Source organism: Pelodiscus sinensis, chromosome 6 (genome assembly GCF_049634645.1).
Source record: "Pelodiscus sinensis isolate JC-2024 chromosome 6, ASM4963464v1, whole genome shotgun sequence".
NCBI classification, from domain to species: domain Eukaryota; kingdom Metazoa; phylum Chordata; order Testudines; family Trionychidae; genus Pelodiscus; species Pelodiscus sinensis.
This window is the reverse complement of record NC_134716.1, coordinates 117,795,717-117,818,894: the sequence shown is the minus strand read 5'-3', so window position 1 is coordinate 117,818,894 and position 23,178 is coordinate 117,795,717. Positions and strand designations below refer to the sequence as shown.

The 23,178-nt window shown below is 41.7% G+C and overlaps 1 protein-coding gene across 7 annotated transcripts in view; it reads left to right on the top strand.

The window, feature by feature from the left end:
- Nucleotides 1-23,178, top strand: part of KATNAL2 (katanin catalytic subunit A1 like 2) — a 54,066-nt gene that overhangs the window by 20,320 nt on the left and 10,568 nt on the right. For 3 of the 7 annotated variants that reach the window (XR_003086881.2, XM_006136757.4, XM_014580421.3), the window contains 10 exons: nt 216-258; nt 1,000-1,129; nt 2,533-2,631; nt 4,974-5,072; nt 6,055-6,132; nt 8,377-8,475; nt 9,031-9,094; nt 10,409-10,527; nt 12,333-12,424; nt 21,284-21,394. Coding sequence is in view for 6 of the 7 variants with exons in the window: in XM_006136757.4 (XP_006136819.2) it covers nt 216-258; nt 1,000-1,129; nt 2,533-2,631; nt 4,974-5,072; nt 6,055-6,132; nt 8,377-8,475; nt 9,031-9,094; nt 10,409-10,527; nt 12,333-12,424; nt 21,284-21,394 (934 nt within the window). In the remaining variant the exon portion in view is untranslated. Of the gene's footprint in view, nt 1-215; nt 259-999; nt 1,130-2,532; nt 2,632-4,973; nt 5,073-6,054; nt 6,133-8,376; nt 8,476-9,030; nt 9,095-10,408; nt 10,528-12,332; nt 12,425-21,283; nt 21,395-22,264; nt 22,386-23,178 lie in introns of those variants that run through there. The other 4 variants (XM_025178277.2, XM_006136758.4, XM_006136759.4 and 1 more) reach the window with 4 other exon arrangements.

Sequence of the window (23,178 nt, the reverse complement as noted above, 5' to 3'; positions counted from 1 at the left end):
CAGGCACTTTGGCAGATTTACTCTGTTATTGCCAATGTTGCACCTGTTATATAAGGTGACTTTAGTTACTGAGCTTTATAACCTTGCAGATTTACAAGCACAATGTTCCTTCAAAAACATTTTTAAAAGAAAAAATATTATACAGTGTTCTATCTTCCTTGATGATGGCATCCCCACTCTATTTATTTCTAATTTCAATATTTATTTTGCCACAGCAGAAAATAAACAGCAACCAAGAAATGGAGGAAAACAAAGAAGGTAAGGGAAAGTAATTTGGGTTGGGCATTAAGCAGAAGATTTTCCCTTATGAGTAAAACATGGTATAGGTTGAACCTCTCTGATACGGTAATATCCGTAGTCCACAATGCTTTTTGTTACCAGATGTCTACTTATCATAGGTGTGGCCAAGTTTCTCATGGTCCCATAAAGTCTGTATACAGCCATCAATCCTGGCTCTCAAGGTTCTGTGTTGTTATTTAGCTCTAATTTACCCCTAAATGTCTTCTAACAATCCGGTAAGCAGTGGAAATGTTGGTAATGCTGCTTGACAATATTGACCTCCTGTGGTCCAGAACATTTTCTGGTTTGGCACCAGTCAGGTTCCAAGGGTACTGAACTAGAGAGGTTTAGCCTGTACTGTTACACTTATGCTGTGATACCCTAGAGGTGCTATACTAGTGAGCATGTATGAAATTATGTGGAAACTAAATGGGGGAATTTTAAAAGCTCCTAAAATAGTAGGTAAGACTCTCTTACTTTAGCAATCTATTAATCAAGTTAAAAAATTATCTGCAATATCTCCTCTATTATCATGCATAAAGGGTTAAAATGGGATTTTTAAAAGCATACCTCAATTCACTGAGTTCAGTGGAATGAAAATTAGACCAATACTACTTTCATGAAAATCCCACCAGTAATCACATCCTTCTGTATCAGAAGCATGCTGGAAACAAAATTAGACATGAAAAATTATATCCTGAAAGGCTTTTTGTATCCTAGGACGGCAAGTAGCTCTTCTCATAATCTTCCTAGGATCAACAATCATCAAACAATGCAGCGGCCATTATCAAAAACCTCATCTGGGAGGACAACTGAGCCTAAAGCATCTAGCAAGGACAGCCTCAAACAGGTTCAAATATGTTTGACTATGTTACCATTGCAATTGGGATTGATTTTATTTTATTTTGGACTATGATATAGTCAATAAGATGCTGAGAAAACGTTTGGAGATTTGTAGGTAAAAAGTTATATTGCTTGTGTAAGTATAACAACACAGGAGTCCAGTAGGGCTACATCTACACTGCAGCACTATTTTGCATTTTTTGAGCATGCCCGTTATTTCAAAATATAACGGGCTTGCTATTCTGATGTCCTTGTAAATCTCATTCCACGAGGAGTAAGGGACACTTCAGAATAGTAATTTATTTTAAAATTGACTCAAAATAAGCTATGCTTATTTTGAGCGACGGATGCAGTATAGACACACCCTAGAAGATGCTACCTTGGTAAAATGTTAGGGGAAAAATACAGAGAGGAGATGGAGGAAAAGAACATCTTGCATGGGACCTGATCCAGCAGGAAATGAAGTCGACAGGTATCTTTTCATTATAATGTCACTGGGGTTAAGGATTGGTCCCATAATATGAGAGATAAGAAAGATTACAGACCAAAGAAGGTCAAATAATATGTCGTGTCTCAGTCATAAACACATTCATTCAATCCAGTCTAAGACATTTGAGTTTGAAAGTGTAATTTTGGTGTGGCATCATCTTGTGTTTGTGAAGAGATGGATGATGACAAAGTGGACCAACAGTGAACTATAATTTGTCACTATGGTTTTTGCTCTTTGGGGTCTATTCTGGCAAGGCTGCTGAAATGATGCTTAGCTATTAACTGTGTGTTAAGGTGAAATAAACCAAAGGGAACAAGAACAGCAGACTTGTGACGAGGCAGAACTCTGTCTAGGCATTGAGTAGGTGGCTGAGTTTTGTTTTCTTAAAATCCTTGGACATATTTCTGTGTTGGGGCTGGCTCTTTATGCCTCACTGTTTTGTAAGTACAAGAAAGTTAGTATACAGGAGGAGCCACTAATCATTGATCCATGTTGGAGTAATTTAAAATGCTAAAATGGCCCATTGTTTAAATACAGATGTAGTGCTCATTCTCTGCCTCTTTTTTTCCAGTCACATCTGTTATCCCTTCTGTATCCTAGCACTCAGTTCATGGTGGGCATTGAGGTTTCTTCTCATTCTGAGCATTATGCTGATTTCTCCATACTGTATAGAAAACTCTGGAGAGGAAACAAGTGAATGCTGAGTGTTACAGCATTGCTTTACACAGCTAGCCAGGTTGAGGCCTAGAAGAGCACATAATAATATTACATAGTAACATCAGACATAATTGGTACAAGTTAATTGGATTGTAAAAGTATCTCTGGAAAATGGGACCATCTAGGCATATGTGAAGTCTAACACTTATCTGCTTGGAAGCAAATTCTTTTTTTTTTTTTTTTTTTAACTAATTTTTCTTTAGGAGAATGACAATACAGTTACTCGGGAGCAAGCTGAGTTTGGTTTAAATGTATCCGCACTCAACAGAGGTGGTGGAGGAGAAAGCACTCACCCAAGAAGGGTCAGTAGAAACTTCCTATGCACAAAACACATCTACGTTATAGGAATGTATATGAAGAAAAACAAAGAAGTTGTACATGAAGGTTATACATGAAGGTTAGGATATATTACCGACCACCTGACCAGGACAGCGATACTGATATTGAAATGCTGAGGGAGATTAGAGAGGCTACCAAAATAAAGAGCTCTATAATAATGGGGGACTTTAATTATCCCAATATTGACTGGATACATGTCCCCTCAGGAAGAGAAGCAGAGATAAAATTTCTCAATGGCTGAAATGACTGCTTCTTGGAGCAGCTGGTACAGGAACCCACAAGGGGAGAGGCAATTCTCGATTTAGTCCTGAGTGGAGTGCAGGATCAGGTCCAGGATATAACCGTTACAGGACCGCTTGGGAATAGTGACCATAATATAACAACATTTAACATTCCTGTGGTGGGAAAAACACCTCCGCAGTCCAGCACTCTGGCATTTAATTTCAAAAGGGCGAATTACACAAAAATGAGGAGGTTAGTTAAATGGAAATTAAAAGGCACAATGACTAGAGCCAAATCTCTGTAAGCTGCATGGAAACTTTTTAAAGACACCATAATAGAGGCCCAACTTAAATGCATACCCCAAATTAAAAAACAGCAAGAGACCTAAAAAAGGGTCACCGTGGCTTAACCACCATGTAAAAGAAGCAGAGAGGGACAAAAAGGCATCTTTTAAGAAGTGGAAGTCCAATCCTAGTGAGATAAATAGAAAGGAATATAAACACTGGCAAATCAAGTGTAAAAATGTAATAAGAAAAGCAAAAAAAGATTTTGAGGAACAGCTAGCCAAAAACTCAAAAAGAAATAACAAAATGTTTTTTAAGTACATTAGAAGCAGGAAGCCTGCTAAAAAACCTGTGGGTCCCCTAGACGATCAAGATATAAAAGGAGCAATCGAGGACAATAAAGCCATTTGGGATAAACGAAATGATTTCTTTGCTTCAGTCTTCATGGCTGAGGATGTTGGGGAGATTCCCAAATCTGCACCTTCCTTTGTGGGTGATGAATCTGAAGAACTGTCCCGGATTGAAGTGTCATTAGAGGAGGTTTTGGAACAAATAGAAAAACTTAATGTTAACAAATCTCCGGGACTGGATGGCTTTCTTCCAAGGGTTCTAAAAGAACTCAAATGGAAAATTGCTGAACTATTATCTGTGGTGTGTAACCTATCCTTTAAGTCAGCTTCTGTACCTAATGACTGGAAGGTAGCCAACGTGACACCAGTATTTAAAAAGGGCTCTAGAGGCGATCCTGGCAATTACAGACCGGTAAGTCTAACTTCAGTACCGGGCAAATGAGTCGAAACAATAGTAAAGAATAAAATTGTGAGGCACGTAGAAGAACATAATTTGTTGGACAAAAGTCAACATGGTTTCTGTAAAGGGAAATCCTGTCTTACTAATCTGTTAGAGTTCTTTGAAGAGGTTAACAAACATGCGGACAAGGAGGATCCAGTAGATATAATATACTTAGATTTTCAGAAAGCCTTTGACAAGGTCCCTCACCAAAGGCTCTCTTGTAAGATCGTCAGTGCTTTTCCGGAAATACTATGCTGCTCCCGTTCAGGCAAAAGTCTTTTTCTGAAAGACTTTTGCGCAAAAGGGCCAGTGTAGACAGCACAGTAGTATTTTCCGGAAAAAAGCCCCAATCGCGAAAATGGCGATCGGGGCTTTTTTGTGGAAAACCGTATCTAGATTGGCCACGGACGCTTTTCCGCAAAAAGTGCTTTTGTGGAAAAGCATCCTGCCAATATAGACGTGCTTTTCCGAAAATGCTTTTAACGGAAAACTTTTACGTTAAAAGCATTTTCGGAAAATCATGCCAGTGTAGACGTAGCTCTTATGTATGGCTGTCTGAGGGCTCTCCTGTATCTGCTGATGGACTGTAACTTTTATTCTTAACCCATTATTTGGCATTGTTAGTGGGCTCTACATAGAAATAAGGAACAATGTAGAAATAGGATAGAAAGTAGGAGCACATTTTTTTTCAAAGCCCATTTCTAATTGTAAAAACAGAAGCTGAACATATAACTTCTTTTTCTGCTGCTTGAAAGCAGTGGACAGATGATTCTGCAGTTAAAGCACAGTGCTGAGAGTTAGGATACATGGTTCTTTTCCTTCTGCTTCCACTGGCTTCTTGGGCAAGTGTCAGTGGGCTTTCTTGGGCAGAATTAGGCTTGTTGCCTGTTGTAGTTGGAGAGTTGTCATCCTGTCAGTTTGTATTGTGTAATTCATAAGGTTTTAACTGTAAAATCAGGTAGGATAAAGTCTGTTATACCACTTGTTTTTTTTTTTTTTTTTTTCAGGGCCAAATAATTGACTTCCGTGGGATGATCCAAGATGCTATCAAAGGTGCATCAAATGAAATAGCCTCAAACAGCCTTAATTGTGATCCAGATCCTTCAGTAAGGGTTTATTATTTCCCTCTCACAAAATTAAATATAGAAGTAACTATGCACTGAACTATGCGGCAGGGAACAAAATTAAAATAAAATATTATAACTGACATGGTCCCAACTTTCAAGTGGTAAAGAAGCATTTGGACTTTTGGAGTGTCTTATGTTCTTGCTGAAAGAGCAAATGTATGGACACAGACTAGTATCTAGTGTCAAATCTGTTGGTATGTATATACTCTCTGAACAGGGATGTTTGTGGCAGATCAAAATCACATCTTATAATTCATAAATGTAGCACAATTTTTAGAGCTCCATAAAACAAATCTGGGAGAAATACTTGCCACTGACTTCAGTAGGGACAGAATATTTCCCTCTATGTTCAAATTCAAGCTAGCAGTTTCTCCTGTCTCCAAATTTATGTCAGTATACCGAAGTCTCTCTATCTTACCCCAAAACTTCTACCCCACAGATTTTAGTGTGCTGGGCTGGGGCTAAGGCCACTGCTACTTGCCACAAGCCAAAGCCTCCAGCCAAATCGCCCCTTCTCACCCAGTGCCAAACTGTCTGGGGCTGCCTCTTATACTTGAAAGGAACTAAATCCTTTAAAAAAGCACATGAGAAAATGTAATAACAGTCATTTATTTTCCTCAAGGGTCTTAATCATTGCAGGTCAGGTTCTGCTATCCTTATGCTGAGATTACAAGGACTATTTGTGGAATAAGGGAGCTAATTGCTGTGAATAAGGGTGGCAGAATCCAGTCCTGAGCCATAATTTTGCCCATTAGGACTTAGGGAAGAGCCCTATAACGGCTTCTCCTTATAGTGAAAAGCTATAGGGATATCTCAAATATGACTTATGTCAATGTTTTTATCAGTATTCATACCTTTACCATTTTTCCTGCAGTATGTTACTGTTTTGAAATTGCTTCAAAGTTTGTATTAAAATTGCTAAAATAAACTGTTGACACCCACTTATTTCTGGTTTTTTTAGGAACGATTATTAAAACCTCTGAGTGCTTTTATTGGCATGACTGGTGAGATGAGAGAACTTGCAACGGTTGTAAGCAGAGTAAGATTGGATCTTCATTTCAGTCATTTAGGGTACGTCTAGACAGTGGGCGCTATTTCGGGATACGTCCAGTATCCCGAAATAGCGTTTTCCGTGTCTTCACAGCATGCCCATTATTTCAAAATGCGAAAGGAAGGTGTAATCTACTAGTTACCAGTATTTGTTAAAAATGTATTAGAGCCATAAGATACCAGTTCATGCTATTGGTATTGTACTGACAATACAATCAGCATTGTGTTTCCCTATATCCTTACTATAGAAACTGTACGTTAGTCAGCTGTAAGGAAAACCAGTAATATATTACCAAGATGACTGAAAAAGTACTTGGATTCAGCAATGTGGTCCCAATTAAGTTTCATTTCCCATTCATTGTGGCCACTCACATAATTAAAGTTAGGCACGTGCTAAGTACCTTGGTGAATCAGGGCCAAAACTAACAGGGTTTTACTTTAAAGAAAAATTCAATACTGTTTTATATGCCTCTTAGGGTGTGTCTAGACTACAGGGTTTTGTCGACAAAAGTGGACTTTTGTCGACAAAACTATACCTGCGTCCACACTACCGCTGAGTTCTGTCGACATAACGTCGACAGAACTCAGCAGTTTTGTCGACGCTGGTAAACCTCATTTTACGAGGCATAACGCCTTCTGTCGACAGAGTTTCTGTCGACAGAAGGTGTTATTGCATGTAAACTGTCCTTTGCGTCTACACTACCATGTCTACAAAGCAGCTTGCTTTGTCGACAGAACTCAATGTAGTGTAGACGCTCTTTGTCGACAGAAGTTTTGTCGACAGTATCTGTCGACAAAACTTCTGTCGACAGAAGCCTGTAGTCTAGACATACCCTTACTTGCAGATGTTTCCCTGTCTCTCAGTACTTGCTGCCTTATACCAACATAGTGCTAAGATAGACTGTTCAGTGATCATTTGGGATGAAAAGCAATTTATTTCTAAGTATTGTATTTCTTAGTAGTGAAATACTAAAGTTTATTTAAAGAATAAAGTAAAGGAGTCTGAGTCTGCATATAATACATGTACTCCAGTCTTTGTAGCAGCTCCATGTTTTCAGTGGGGCTCAATCCAGAGTATTGGCACTTAGCATGAAAGCATAGTATGTCTTTTGAATTCAGCTATTTCGCTAATATAAGAGACAATCCGTACATTGTCACAGCAGATCTGTTCTTCCTAGGAGTCTAGTAAAACCTGACTCCAGTAAGCCTCAGAGCTTGAACTATGAGTAATTTAGTTCATTTAGCTTTTGCTGGTGTTTATTTTTATGTTGTTCCTACAAAATAATCACATAGTTGCTACTATTGTCGGAAGCAGAAATTGGAATTCTTTAATGCTCTTTATGGTACTTTTTAAACTTTGCCAGTGGTGCCTCTGGCAATATGTGTTCTGTAAATCAATAAAATAAATAGCACGCAATAACTAACGGCACAACCTCATTTAGTTTGGAGACATGTATAGAAGTCTGATTAGCACCACAAATCTGATTCAGTTTAAGTAGCTATTTACAGAAAGGAAGGTATAATCTACTAGTTACCAATATTTTTTTAAAATGTGTTAGAGCAAATTTTCCCTGAATATGAGCCTGAAGCTCTAATACTGGTCAATGGATACTGCCTGTGAGTATCTGACAGATTTTTGGCCCAATGAATTAAATTAAGGTGCGATTTTTTTTTTTTAAATGCAAAAATTCATCTGTGGAATGCACTACCACAAAATATTATCAAGGCCAAGATCTTAGTAGGATTTAAATGGATTAGATAATTTCATTCAATTAATCACGTTATCTGAATGAATTCTTCAGGGTATAGTCTAATTATTGTATAGATGTTTTCCCCCAGGTAGATTATTCCATAATGATTTATTAGGACGTTTCTTGCACCTTGCTCTAAATTATCTGATGATAACCACTGTTGAGGATAGTGATGGACCATTGGTCTGATCCACTATGGCCCATACTATGATCCCCTTAAAGCTCATGGCAAACCATCATTGACTTCAATGAGAGTGAGCCATAAGTAATGGGTATTTTTTTCCTGAGAATTACTGTTGTGTGTGTCCAGTGCTTCCCTTTTGTGAGCTAACAGTTATGAACCTATGCTATAAATTAAAGTTTGCATCACTTCATATCACTGTTACTTCACATCTTGGTATAAGTGGGCTGTTCTAATACTTCAGGATTTATTATTTGTACAGGAAACATTTCTTTCTAAAAAGATCAAATGTGCATTGCAGGATATTTATCTTCATAATCCAAATATAAAGTGGGATGACATTATTGGACTTGATGCAGCCAAGCGGTTAGTCAAGGAAGCAGTTGTGTATCCTATAAAGGTAAGGATCTAAATAGCTTTGAGAGAACCAGGACTGGATACCATTTTGCACATTGATACAGTCAAGATATCACCAGCTACTTAACATTTGTCTTGTATGTAGCCCATAGTTCTGACTGTATCTATCCTTTTATGAATGCAATTCATAGTCAGCAAATGGAATTTAAGTTAACAAGGCCATGTGGCTTTTCATATATGAATATTCCACAGTATTCTGGGTAGAAAAAGACCAGTATGTTAGTACTTATTCTGTGGGAATTCTGCCTAAATAAAAGCTGCCAGATTAATCACAAATCATGATACAGAAAAATGAATTAGTAGAGAGAATAGCAGGTTATATCCATTTGTACAAAATAAATACATGAAAAATACCTTTTAAAATAGATTTCATCTGGTTATATGTAGCATTTTGTATGGTTAAAACCTATTATATAACTTTTATTTTGCTTCTCTTCTAGTTTGCTAGATTTCCCGCATGCACAGGATTGTCAGCAAAAAATAGCATTTTGACTCTGAATTTGTATTTTTAATCCTTGTCGTTCTTTTGTTTCCACAGTATCCACAGCTATTTACAGGGATCCTCTCCCCTTGGAAAGGATTATTACTTTATGGACCTCCAGGTAGGTATAGTTTTATTCTAAGAAATATAGGTGTAGCTACCTATGTTGCTACTTTTTTTTCTCTCCAAACAGATGAATTATAAATGCAGTTTAAGAGCGTCATGCTGATTTGATCCCACATTCAAGCCAATCTAATACATTTATTTGGCGACACAGAGTTTAGTCCTTCAATTTATCTCTTGCCACATCCAGATTTCCCACATCTCTAGGGTCAATCTATCTCTCACCACTCTTGACTCCAGGTGCAATCAGAGCAGTCATGCTTCCTGGGTCATGTCAATTACATATTGCTGTACCGTTTGCCACAGTTGCCAGTAGTGTTCCTTCTTTCTTCCATCTATGTGCAGAAAATATTTTGTTGTGTGCACCAATGCATATAAAGATGTGCATCACCAGTAGAAACACATGCTGCCAGCTGTGGGCGCTCTGCCAATCAGCTGGACGGCATTTTAATCTTTCCTGGGTGGGGTGCCCATGCGCCCAGTTTACAGTGAACACTGATTGTCAGTAGTTCAAATTTGGCTGGGACTGACCTTCAAAAACACACATCTGGCTTGGATTATCCCTTTCTGAAAAAATATCCCAGTTCGCCCTCTTCTTCATTTAGGAGTTGGCTTTGAAAACAGTGTTGGTCTCCTGCTAGCTGAGATGGAACCTTGTCCCATTCACTAACTTTTCTGCAGTTTCTCCAAATGCTCTCACTGTTTAGACTGCTCCCAACACTCTCTATCACCACCCAACAGGACCAGAAAGTTGCCTAGACACCGATGGCTGGTCTACATTGAAAATTTTCATCAGCATGCAAAATCCACAGTCCTGAGAGAGACAGCTATGCTGTACCTGCTATGCCCAGTATAGATAGTACTAGGAAGAATTAGACCTACCTATTGAGTCTAATGGAGATGAATTAACTTCAGGGACAGGAGAACTCTTCCCATCAGTGTACCAAGTGTCTACACTATAGTATTTTTAGTAAAGACCTTTACCTGAGAGCATCTGTGGAGTCTGTAGGACTAGTAAGTGTATTGGACAAGCTGCTCTATGCCCCCCAGTAAAACACCATGGGATCTGATCTTGTATGTGCTTGCATTTATTTGCTGCAAGATAGTCCACTGATGTGCAGTTTGATGAGTGTATTTGTCAAAAGTTCTGTGACTCAAGTCCTATGTTAGCTGCTTTTCTCCAAATAGTTCTAATTGCATTTCCACTCTTGCTGTCAGTGGTCATTTTCTGACAAGTAAGATGATAAAGAGTATCATTCCTATGTTTTTATTTTATTTACATAGTGAATTTCCTCATCCCTGTTGCTTGTAGGTACTGGAAAGACTTTGCTTGCTAAGGCCGTTGCCACTGAATGCAATACAACTTTCTTCAACATTTCAGCATCCACTATTGTCAGCAAATGGAGGGGTGATTCAGAAAAACTTGTCCGGGTAAGAACTGTTCTCTTCATATTCATTGTACTCTAGCAGGTGTCATGTAACTAACTAGAGAATAGGTGTTTACTAGACTGAACACTGATCTGGGAGCCAGGAAATGCTGAGTGGTTCCTCGAATATTGACACACTCTGAAATCTTGGGCAAATTATTTCATTCTGTGCTTCGATTTCCTTCTGTCAAATGGGAATAATATTAATATTGGATGAGATTATCATATTGACTGGATCTGTGGAGTGGGTTTCAGCTTTGTAACATAAGATCCACATCTTCACCTAGCACTTAAAGATTTTTGACATATTTGATCCCAAGTAGGCATACTAAATTCTGAGACCAGGAGTAAGAATTTGGCAGTAAGTCCTCAGTGTGCCCCATCCCCTAGAATGTTTGGGTTCCATTTCTTTCTGATATGGTCAGCTACGGAGCTCCTCTGGGAATGGCAACTGTCATGGTCTGTTTCATTCTCTTGCCATTATGACTCAAAGTTCTTGAGGCCAGCTGGCATAAGGCACAGAAGTACACCAGGGTAAAGAGATCCATTGGGCTCACCAAAAGAGACCATCTAAAATATGTACTGAAAGTTATGTGTGTATACTGAAAAATGTTATCTAGACCTTATAGTTAAAGGCAGGTTACTCTAAGGCAGTGGTTCTTCTTCAAGTGGTCCCCGTGAGTGCTCCACTGTAGGTGTTGGGCTTGTCCTGGTGTTGCAGGTCGGAGATTTTTCAGAGCCGTATTCAGCTGGACCGCACATGTGCAATCGGCATCTCTATTTCTCTGTGCTGAGCCCAGGTACTATCCTGCCGCACACTGTAACTTTTTAACTGAATTCCAGGGAAGCAATTCCTTTTTTTTTTTTTTTTTAAATCTTGCCCTTTTCAGCTGCTCGGTAAGACCTAGCAACCAAGTAATGCTTTACCAAGTATGTCATCTTTGTTTTGTTATTAAATCATCTTTTTAAGACCATGATCTGATTCCTGTGTCCTAGAAGGCAAGAGATTTTGTGTGCATGTGCCTAAAACTGCCAGGTCAGCTATTAGGAATGATAGATAGTTTGTTTTCAAGCTCCCTCTCCTGAGGGAGGAGTAAACAGTTTGAGGGTACGCCACAGAAAGAAGTTTTCAAGTACATTTTCCTGGGTTCTCAAAAGGGGGGGTTGCATTTTGGTAGTGGCAGCTAAGATTAGGGAATCTGTGATGTTGGGGAATTCTTTAAGTAGAAGCCTTTAGTGGTAGGGTATTTTAAAGTCTCGTGGGCCCCTACCTTCTGCACTCGAAGTGCCAGAGTGGGGAACAGCCATGACATACTTATTTAAAAAAAAAATCATGAAAATTCCAGTGAAAGAAACCAACAGCATTCTGTTGATGAGAATAATGTTCTCATTAGGAAAACAAAAATAATTGCTTTTATTCTAATTAAGAGAATATTTTTTACTTTTTTACCGAATTTGTGAATTTTTTAAATAAGGATTTGAAGGGGGGGGGGGAAATGGAATAAGAAAAACATTCTTCTATCCCATTATTCTCTGTGTAGTGGCCTAGGATTTAAAGGGAAAGATTTTAACATAAAGACAGGATTGTGTGTGTGCTTTCTTCTCTTGATATAAACCTTTCAGAATTAAAGGAAGACTCTAGGACCCTCTAACAAGAATACTGATTCAATTTCTCCTTCCCCCAAGGATTTTTGTGACATGTATACTAATTTGAATCCTTATCTAGTTCTCGTATCAACAATGACCCATATCACGTTTTTGCTTGCTGCAGTTGTTAATTAGTTTATATGGATTCTTTTCTTTGAACAGGTGTTATTTGAACTTGCCCGATATCATGCGCCCTCCACAATTTTCTTGGATGAACTGGAGTCAGTAATGAGTCAGAGAGGCAATGCTCTTGGGTAATGGATGATTTATCTTGTGATAGCTTCAAAATATTACTTTTCATTTATAGTCAATAAGTTGTTTGGGTGCCAATCAACACTTACCAATGCTCTGAGCCTGTTACCCTTAACTCAAATAGGGCCTGTGTCAGTGTTCCCTCTAAGTTGCGCAGCAGCACAGCTTCATAGGTGCATGGAGCCCTGGGCCTCTGACTGGGAGAGGCTGATTACTCACCTGGAAGCTGTGCTTAGAGGAAACACTGGCCTGCACCTACTCTGTTAACTTCAATAGGAGCATGACTGAGCCCAGAGAAAGACTGGGTCCCATTGACAGTATAACTAGTTTGGGTTGTGGTTTAACTGTAGTAATTTTGTTCTTTTTTGAGCGCTGGCTCATGTCTATTTCTATTAGATGTGTGTGGAGCCCAGCGGTGGGCAAATACTAGCCTGCATATCTGGTTTGCCAGGGTTAGCCTGAGGCAGGCCACCGCTGCTATATTTACCTGTGCCTTTGCAGGTATGCTTGCAACTCCTGTTGGACACAGCTCACTGTTCCTGGCCAATGGGAGCTATGCGAAGTGGTGCAGACCAGGACACTACTTCCCACAGCTCCCATAGGCTGTGGATCGCTGTTCCCGGCCAACAGGAGCTGCAAGCACCCGTACCTGTGGAGGCACAGGTAAATAATAGTGGTGGTGGCCTGCCAACAAGCAACCCCGGTGAACTGCTGATGTCTTATTGACCACTCCTAGTGTAGTGCATGTACCTAATAGGGAGATATCTCCCTAAGGGTATTTGTACACAGTAGCACATACCTCAAATAAGCTACGCAGTTTGAGCTACACAAATTGCTTTAGCTTATTTTGAAATTTGGCAGCATCTACACAACACTAATTTTTAAATAAATCGCTATTCCGGTGTCTTCCTTAATCCTTGTGCAACGAGGTTTGTAGGAAGCCGGAATAAGAAGCCAGTTATTTTGAATGTATTTCGAAATAATGGCTATGTTGTTAAGGTATGCAGAATGCTAGTTCAGGATAATGGAGGTTATCCTGAAATAGCGCTGCTGTGTAGACGTACCCTAAGAGACCTGAAGGAGGGAAGCAGAAGTGAGTTGTATCTGGGTCATTGTTGCTAGGCAGATATAGTACTCCATACCCAGAAGCTTCTGGAGTTGGGTGTGGTAGTTTTGAGGTCTGCGCTAATAGATTCTCTTGGTTGCTGGGGTCAGGTTCCATGAGGGCAAGCAGTCAAGGTAGCTGCTTTACTAAGGGCCATGTGCGAGTTGGGAGAAGCTGAGCTCGGGAGCAGAAAGCAGGCCATTGTCCCTAACCCAGAAGCATTTTGCAGCAGTTCTCTTTAACCAGTCACTCCGTTAAGTCACAAGTACACATTTAATCAGTGAGCTGGCTGGCTAGAAGTGATTCACAGCAGAAGAAGGGTCTGCATGGATTCCAACAAGCAAGTGGAAAAGATGTTTCAGACTCAGCAAATTGTGCTGATTTGGTGATTGAAAACACTAACTAAAAGGAGAGATGCAGGAGCTAAAGAGGCTTTACACCAGGAGCAAAGGTTCATGATCCTCCTCATGGAGGCTGAAGTCTGGCCACAATCCAACCCTACATCTGCAGAACTTAACCCCAGCACCTCCTTATTGGTACAGGGTGTGCTGGCACCATCAGCATCTGAACCAGCATCAAAGAAGGACTCCAGGGAGACTGGATACCACCACAGCTCCATCTATAGACAACCTTCTGTGAAGCACTGGTCTCAGGCCCTGGTGCCCTAGAAGAAGAAACGACCAGAAAGTAGGTATGTGAATGAGTAGTTGACTAGACAATTAACCGATACACCTAGGTTTATTGGTTAATTTAATCAACTACTTGCATTCCCCCTTTCCTCCCCCCAATGCACACCTGTTGCCTCTGTATCAGAGGGAGCAAGGGAAAGGGAAGCACGAGTCAGTGCTGGGGGAAGCTGGCTTGAAAGCTTTATCAGAGGCAGCAGCACGGGGGAGGGGTGTGCCGGGGAGGCTGCTGGGGGCTCTGGCTTGACATGGGCAGAGGCTGCTTTGCAGCAGCAGCCCCGTCTGCAGAAGATCCAAGCTCCCCACAGACAGAGGCAGACAGAAGTAGCCTCTGTCCATGGGGCGCTGCTGCCACCCTGCGCTGCTGCCTCTGCCTTTAAACCAGCTCCCCTTACGGACATGCTCCTGCCTGGCATCCCGCGCTGCTGCCTCTGACACAGAGGTAGTAGTACGGAGTGACAGGGGGCTCCTCAGGAGTGGGGTCGGAGTGCACTGGCTTCTGGCCCTGCCTCTGGCGACTACAGAATAGTCGACTAACCACTAAGAATTCATGTGGTTAGTCGACTATTCTATTACCTGCTATCTAACATCTCTACCAGAAAGGGGTTGATCACTCATCCAACCCTAAGGAGCAGACACACACTAACTGGGACACATCACCTTGGCCCTGTCGCCTACTAGGGTCCCATTGATTCCTGTCCCATTGTGGGATCCAGTTGAGTCCAGGCCCTCACCACTCTCCAGACTGGCATGGCTGTTGCAGGCGTGTTGTCATGGGGCAGACTCACCGCCATGGCGCCTCCAGCTGGTTGCTCTGGGAACCCTCCGGCAGTACCCACGCCAGTGTCTGAGCCACCCTTCTGGGGGTTGGTGTTTATCCTGCTTGCACTCCAGGGTCCTCCCTTCCCAGGGCACCCTGTTCTCCTCCCAGGGAACACCTAGTTCCCCTGTACCCACCTTGCCTCAGTGACCCACTGCCAGTCTTCATCTAGCCCCTGCCTCAGGGGCAAACTGCAGTCTGCAATGGCCACTCATCACTGGCAAAGGGGTGTGGACCTGCTGCCCCTGCCTTGCAGCCCCAGTAGCTTCAGGCCTTGCTTCAGGCCCTGCAGCCTGGGAGCTTGTTTGGCCACAGCCTCCCCACCCCTGCCTTCCTTCACCAGCACTGCTCTACCTCCAGGAAGCCGCCTCCTTCCCTGGCAGTCAGTTCCCTACTACTCTCTAGCCAGAGCAGCAGTCAGTTCTCCCATCCCTCCAGGAGTCCTTCTTTATATCGCCCCCAGCTGAGCCTTCATTAGCAAGAACTGCCTCAGCTGGGGCTTTGCTCTCAGCCCTTGCTCAGGGCTGGGGTTTTGCCCTTAAAGGCCCAGTATAGGGCAAATGCCCTTTCACACACATCAACAGCCCCAGTGTTAGAGGACAGCAGGGTCTTGCACCAGTTGCTGTGGTGGGTGGCTCAGAACTTTGGGATCCAGGCAGAGGAGTCAGTAGATACTGACTCTAGTGGACATCCTGCCTCCTCTGGGACTTCCCTCATTGTTCTGCCGCTGATTAAAACTATCCGTGAGGCCACTACGTCTTTGTGGCAGATCCCAGTCTTTTTGCCCCTTCCCCCCCCCCCCAGCCGAAAGGATTGAGAGGCAGTATTTCATTTCCTCCATGGGGATATGAACATCTACAGACCCCTCAATACCCTGTAGATGCAGCCAATCACTGTGAATGGCAAGACTACCAGAGACCCTCCCCTAAAAATCAGGAGGCTAAAAACCAAGATCTTTTTGGATGAAGGTCTATTTAATGGGAGGGTTGCAGTTCTGCATATCAAACCAACTGGTCATGATGAGCAGATACTTTTGCAATACAAGTGACATGGCAGCCAAGTTTGTGGAGCTGCTGCCACAAGACTCCCACAGAGAATTCTCTGCACCGGTGTAGGAAGGGAAATGGATTGCACAGGTCTTCCTAAAGGCAATGTTGGACAGGGCAAATGCATCAACGCATGCAATGACTACAGGAGTGGAAACGAGGAGCTCCTGGTTGCAGGTCTGTGGTCTCCCCTATGAGGTCCAGCAGTCTGTATAAGACCTCCCTACCAAAGGCCCAGCTCTCCTTTTGGAAATAAGGGATTTCATAGCTTGAAGGACTCAAGGGCCACCCTCAAATTCCTGCACCTGTATACCCCAGCTACACAGAAGAAGCACTTCAGGCCACAACCTCCTCCACAGTTCTACCAGCCACAGATTCGACAGGATGGCCCAGAGGAGGATGAGGTCATACCCTTCCTTGGGTCAGGGCTCTGGCCTTTCTAAACCATCTTCAGGTCAGAAACAGGCCTTCTGAAGCTGTGCTCAAGGCCAGTGCACCAGCATCACTACTGGATCCACCCCCTTTCTACCTGCGCACCTTAGAGGGAACACTGGCTGTAACCATAGCCAGAGGATGTCTGAACTCAAGGCACTAACATCACAGCCTTTCTACAGTGTGTTCTACAAGGACAAGGTTCAGCTCAGACCTCATCCAGCATTTATAGAATTAGAAGGTTGGAAGAGACCTCAGAAGGTCATCAGGTCCAACCCCCAAGACTGTCTTCCAGTTTCATGTCAACCAGGACATTCTTTGTTTTGGTCTTCACCGAGAAGTCTGATGAAGGACTCCCTAATATAGTGAATGCTAGTGGGAAGGGGGTAGGTTTAGAAGATAAAATAAAAAAAGAACAAGTTAAAAATCACTTAGAAAAGTTAGATGTCTGCAAGTCATCAGGACCTCATGAAAGTAATGGAAGACAGGAGAGATTCCAGAAGACTGAAAAAAGGGCAAATATAGTGCCCATCTATAAAAAGAGAAATAAGAACAACCCAGGAAACGACAGACCAGTCAGTTTAACTTCTGTGCCAGGAAAGATGATGGAGCAAGTAATTAAGGAAATCATCTGCAAACACTTGGAAGATAGTAAGCTGATAGAGAACAGCCAGTATGGATTTGTAAAGAACAAATCATGTCAAACCAATCTGATAGCTTTCTTTGATAGGATAACGAGTCTTGTGGATAAGGGAGAAGTGGTGGATGTGGTATACCTAGACTTTAGTAAGGCATTTGATACAGTCTCGCATGATATTCTTATCAATAAACTAGGCAAATACAACTTAGGTGCGGCTACTATAGGGTGGGGTGAATAACTGGCTGGATAACCATTCTCAGACAGTAGTTATTAACGGTTCACAATCCTGTTGGAAAGGTATAGCAAGTGGGTTTCCGCAAGGATCTGTTTTGGGACCGGTTCTGTTCAATATCTTCATCAACTATTTAGATATCAGAATAGAGAGTACGCTTATTAAGTCTGCAGATGATACCAAGTTGGGAGGGGTTGCAGTTGCTTTGGAGAATAGGGTCATGATTCAGAATTAACTGGACAAATTGGAGAAATGGTCTGAGGTAAACAGGATGAAATTTACTAAAGACAAATGCAAAGTGCTCCACTTAGGAAGGAACAATCAGTTTCGCACATACAGAACGGGAAGCGACTGTCTTGGAAGGAGTACGGCTGAAACGGATCTAGGGGTCATAGTGGACCACAAGGTAAATATGAATCAACAGTGTGACGCTGTTGCAAAAAAAGCAAACATGATTCTAGGATGCATTAGCAGGTGTGTTGTGAGCAAGACATGAGAATTCCTTCTTCCACTCTACTCTGCACTGATTAGCTAGCTCAGTTGGAGTATTGTGTCCAGTTCTGGTCACCAGATTTCAAGAAAGATATGGAAAAATTGGCAAAGAACAAGAATGATTAAAGGTCTATAGAGCATGACCTAAGAAGGAAGACTGAAAGAATTGGGCTTGTTTAGTTTGGAAAAGAGAAGATTGAGAGGGGACATGATAGAGGTTTTCAGGTATCTAAAGGGGGGTCACAAGGAGGAGGGAGAAAAATTGTTCTTCCTGGCCTGTGAGGATAGAACAAGAAGCAATAGGCCTAAACTGCAGCAAGAGAGGTTTAGGTTGGACATTAGGAAAAACTTCCTAACTGTCAGGGTGATTAAATACTGGAATAAATTGCCTGTGAATGTTGTGGAATCTCCATCTCTGGAGATATTTAAGAGTCGGTTATATAAATGTCTGTCGGGGTGGTCTAGACAGTACTGGGTCCTGCCATAAGAGAAGGAGACTGGATTCGATGCCCTCTCGAGGTCCCTTCCAGTCCTTGTATTCTGTGATTCTATAATCTTTCTTCTAGTTTTCTATCCTAAGCTGTGCGCAAATAGGGAACAAAGACTTCACTCACTTGGAGTGTGTCTAGACTACATGGCTCCATCGATGGAGCCATATAGATGAGTGTACTTGGCAAAGGGAAATGAAGCGGCGATTTAAATAATCGCTGCTTCATTTACATCAAAATGGCCACCGTGCTATGCCGATCAGCTGATTGTCGGCACAGCGCTGTAGTCTAGACGGGGCTTACAGGATCTGACGACAAAGGGTTCTGGTGTCGGCTGATCGCTGTCTAGACTGTCATGCCGACAATCAGCTGATCGGCACAGCGCGGCAGCCATTTTGATGTAAATGAAGCGGCTATTATTTAAATCGCTGCTTCATTTCCCTTTTCTGAGTACACTCATCTACATGGCTCCGTCGACAGAGCCATGTAGTCTAGACGCACCCTGGGTGTTCACAGAGGATTAGCCTTTTACATTGAGTGAATCACACTGTTCTGAAGTCCATTCAAATGTTCATCGTGGTAGCAGACAGAATGAAAGGACTCCCAGTCTCCTCCCAAAGGACTTTGCCATGGATCACGTCCTGCATCTGGGAATGCTAGAACCTGGCAAAGGTACCTGCCGTTTTGCTAACAGTGCACTCCACAGACTACAGGCTTCATCAGCAGTATTCCTGGCTCACATTCCAATCCAGGAAATGTGCAGAGTGGCAATGTGGTCCCCCATTTGTATGTTCACATTGCATCGTGCCATTGCCCAGCAGACCAGAGACAATGCAGTTTTGTGTAGAACAGTACTTCAATCAGTGAACATTTAAGCTCCAATCCCCTCCCGCCTCAAAAAAATTTAGGCTTGTAAATCACCTAACTGGAATTCACATGAGCAGTCACTTGAAAAAGAAAACATGGTTACTAATCTTTTAAGGGGATGTGGGTCGGCAGAGCCCTATATTGAGCACCATGAAGGGGATGACTCCTGGGGATACTGAAGCCAACCTGATGGATGCTGCTAGGGGAAAATCTTCCAGCTGCTGTGCATGCACACACCTAATTGGAATGGACATGAGCAACACATCTCGCAGAATGGTTATGAAAAGGCTGATAACCACTTTTTTAAATTTTAATTTTTAAAATATAGCTTTTGTTCAAACCCATTTTCAACCTATGAGGCTCGTACCTCAATCATTCCAACAATATTCCAGTAGATCCATAGCTATCAGCATAAAGGGTGGTGCATGAAGAATGCATGAAGGCCAGAGTGGGTAAAACATAGCAAGGGATTAACTGTGATATGTTGGCCTGGGAAGAATATGAGTAGGAGTACAAGAATGCAATTATGACTGTCTTTAAAATAGGAAATTTAGACTGGACAATGGGGAAACAGTGAAGGGGTTCAGAGAGGAAAATAAGGTGATCTTTGACTGCAACCTTTTGGCTTTACTGGTTGGGATGACCATGCAAGGCAGTAAGAAGTAGTTGCATCATTATGTAATGTAATTACTAAGGCATGGACAGTGTTTGTAGCAGTGAGGACAAAGCAATGTTAATACTCCCATCCATGGCAATACAAGTAGTTAAAAGTTTAAGACAAATCAGAAAACTGATGGCATTAGGGACAAATATATAGATGCTGTATGTATCGGGTGTCCTTCACAGAGTTTTCTAGATGCTTTACATACCATGTCCGGGTGTTTATATGTGCTCATAAAGAATGTATACAGTACACTGTATTATAAAGATACAACTTATAATCATTGTCAATTAATGGCTATAAATTATAGGCCCTCATACTTTCCTTTATAGCTCGCCCTGACTTCAGTGAGTGATCCATCAAAGTGGTGTACATATCCAAGAATGAAGTTATTTGATTAAATATTGATATAGCACCGTATATCAAGATGACACTTAACAGAAATAGGACCTAATACCTGAACTGCAGAGCATACAATTTAGGCTTTTTTGAGGGTTTGAACTTGCAAATACAGAGCACTTTGGATCCGAGACCTCAATCCAGCAAAGCACTTAAGCACTTGCTAAAATGTTTTTCTGTATTGAGGCCAGAGTTCCTAGCACATAGCAGGAACAAGCCCTTAAATCTCATATTTCTTTAGCATTGGGATTCCTAATCCTCTCTGACTCAAAGAAAGAGGAACATGTTTCACGTTTACTGTTTAAGTTCTTCATGTCTTTTTGTTTGCTCCCAAGAAGATGGAAATATACTGAATTCAGTAGTAAACGTTTTTCTCTCTCAAACTCTTCCTCTTTCCACTATTTGCACTGAATACATTAACACTTCTAAGGGTGCGTCTAGATTACATCCCTCTTTTGACAGAGGGATGTAAATTAGGCACTTTGAAATTGCAAATGAAGCTGGTATTTGAATTTCCTGCGCTTTATTTGCATAATCACGTAATGGCGCTCTTTCAAAAAAGCGCCATTTCAAAAGTAAAACCATGGTCTAGATGTGGTTCTTTCGAAAAGGGAAAGAAAATATTGCCATACACAATGCCATACACAACTCCTACATAATGCCAACACAAGGCTTAGCAACATTTTCCTCTAAATACCAACTCTAGTATTTACTCATTTCTTCTGTATTAATCTTTATGCACAGATAAAACAAAATATGTATTTTCTTTTACTCCATTAATAGTGGATTAACTCCAGGCTAATGCACTGAAGTGAGCACATTTAAGTAGTCATCAGGAGCTTGACTTAATGCTTGGATGTTAGCGAAGGGCACTTAATCATGCTTTGACTTGGGACAAAACTGTGACTGGGATCAGCTGCTGTGAATCTCAGTCTAAATAAAGGTGATTGCATTAAAGCACCAAGCAAACAATATTTCTCTGAATCTTGGTAGTGGTGAACATGAAGGAAGTCGGCGGATGAAAACAGAATTATTGGTGCAGATGGATGGCCTAGCGCGATCTGATGATCTTGTATTCGTTTTAGCAGCGTCCAATCTGCCATGGTAAGAGATCCAGAGAGTACATTTTGAATACATTTGCATGAGCCTCTAAGCACAGATAAAGATTTTATTTAGACTCTTGCAGAGAAAGCCTTGATATTTGGTTAAAGCATTTAAAGATTAATTTGGAGCTTTCACTTTTAAATTCTACAATTCTTGCTATTTGTGCCACATGAGACTAATCCATAATCAAGTTGACATATGCTGGTGTGACCAGCTGCTAATATTTAAAATGGAGTATTTGATTTTATACCCAAGTTATTTACTATGTTTACGCTAAGAAGGGCTTCAGCATAAAACTGTAAGGTGCTTAAAATGTTCACTGCTTAGAAAGATACATTATAAATAGGTTGGATTTCATTGGTATTAATATGTGACTTTTAAAAGTTGAGGGATAAAACCCTTCAGTTTCTTTATTTTCATTTATATCTAGAAGAATAAAAGGTCTGTTGTTAGAAAATATAATCGTGATTTTCAACCAGAGGTTCGGGGTCCCCTGTGGGGCGTGAGCAGGTTTCAGGGGTCTGCCAAGCAGACAGGCATTAGTCTTGCTGGGGCTCAGGGCAGAAAGCAGAACCCCACTGCATGATGCCAAAGCCCTGGGCTCCAAGCTACCCCATCTGGGGCTGAAGACAAAGCCTGAGCAATGTGACTTTGCAGGAAAGCCCTTGGGATATAGAGTGGGGTTCTGCTGGGAAGAGGCTTGTGGAGGTAGGAAATAGCTGGATGAAGGATGCTGCTTACCTGTAGCAGTGACCTCCTATGGTCTAAGAAGCAGCACCAGCTCCTAGTGGGATACATCCAGGAGAAGCTGGGGAACAGTGTTACAGGTAGTGGTTGATTCCTAACTCCACTGCATCTTCCTGCCCCCAGCTATCGTGATCCCAATTCCTGTTGTGCACCTACAAAAGGTCTCTTGTAGATTCCAGTGAAGATACAGGTAACATGAAAGCAGAACTAATATTTCCCCACTCCTATGGCCCCAAATGCATTTCACCTGAATTGACTTGCTTCAAGTCCCATAAGCAGAAGGGGACTGATCTGGCCTCAGCCAAAGAGAAAGAGATGATAGTTGAACTGTTCTGATTCTACTCAGCATAGGTACACCTACTCAGATCAGTGCAATATTTTCCTGCAGAACTTAGTTTATCAGAGGCGGCGTATCTATATTGTTTTATATGCCAAATCTAATGATGGACGAGGACGCAGGAAGAAAGCTGTTGTAGTCATACACTAGGCCAGTGGTTCTCAAAGTGTGGTCTGTGAAATTAAATTAATGAAGATTGCCTATCTCCTAGAACTGGAAGGGATGGTCATCAAGTCTAGTCCCCTACCTTCACAGCAGGACCAAGTACCATCCCTAACAAATTTTTGCCCCAAATCCCCTCCACAAGGATTGAACTCACAACCTTGGGCTTAGGAGACTAATGCTCAAACCACTGAGCTATCCCTCCCCTTACACTGGTAGGAGGTTTGCAGAGAGCTGTTAGTTCCCATGGTGTTGGTTCCTCCTTTATTTCCTATACTGAAATGAATTTAAAAGATGGCAAATGTATTGAATACCTCCCTAGCATTACTTTTCCCTGCGAGAAAGTGCTATAGTTGATATGTGATCATGAACTGAAGGAGTGGTGGTCCATAGGATCATAACTGAAAGGGCAGGGCAAGCGCAAGACAATCTGTATTAAATTATGGCCTACAGAATAAAAAAGGTGAGAACCCCTTAGTGAAACAGAAGGCTTCTGTTTTTACTCAACAGATGTTCACCAAAATGTCCCACCATTAAT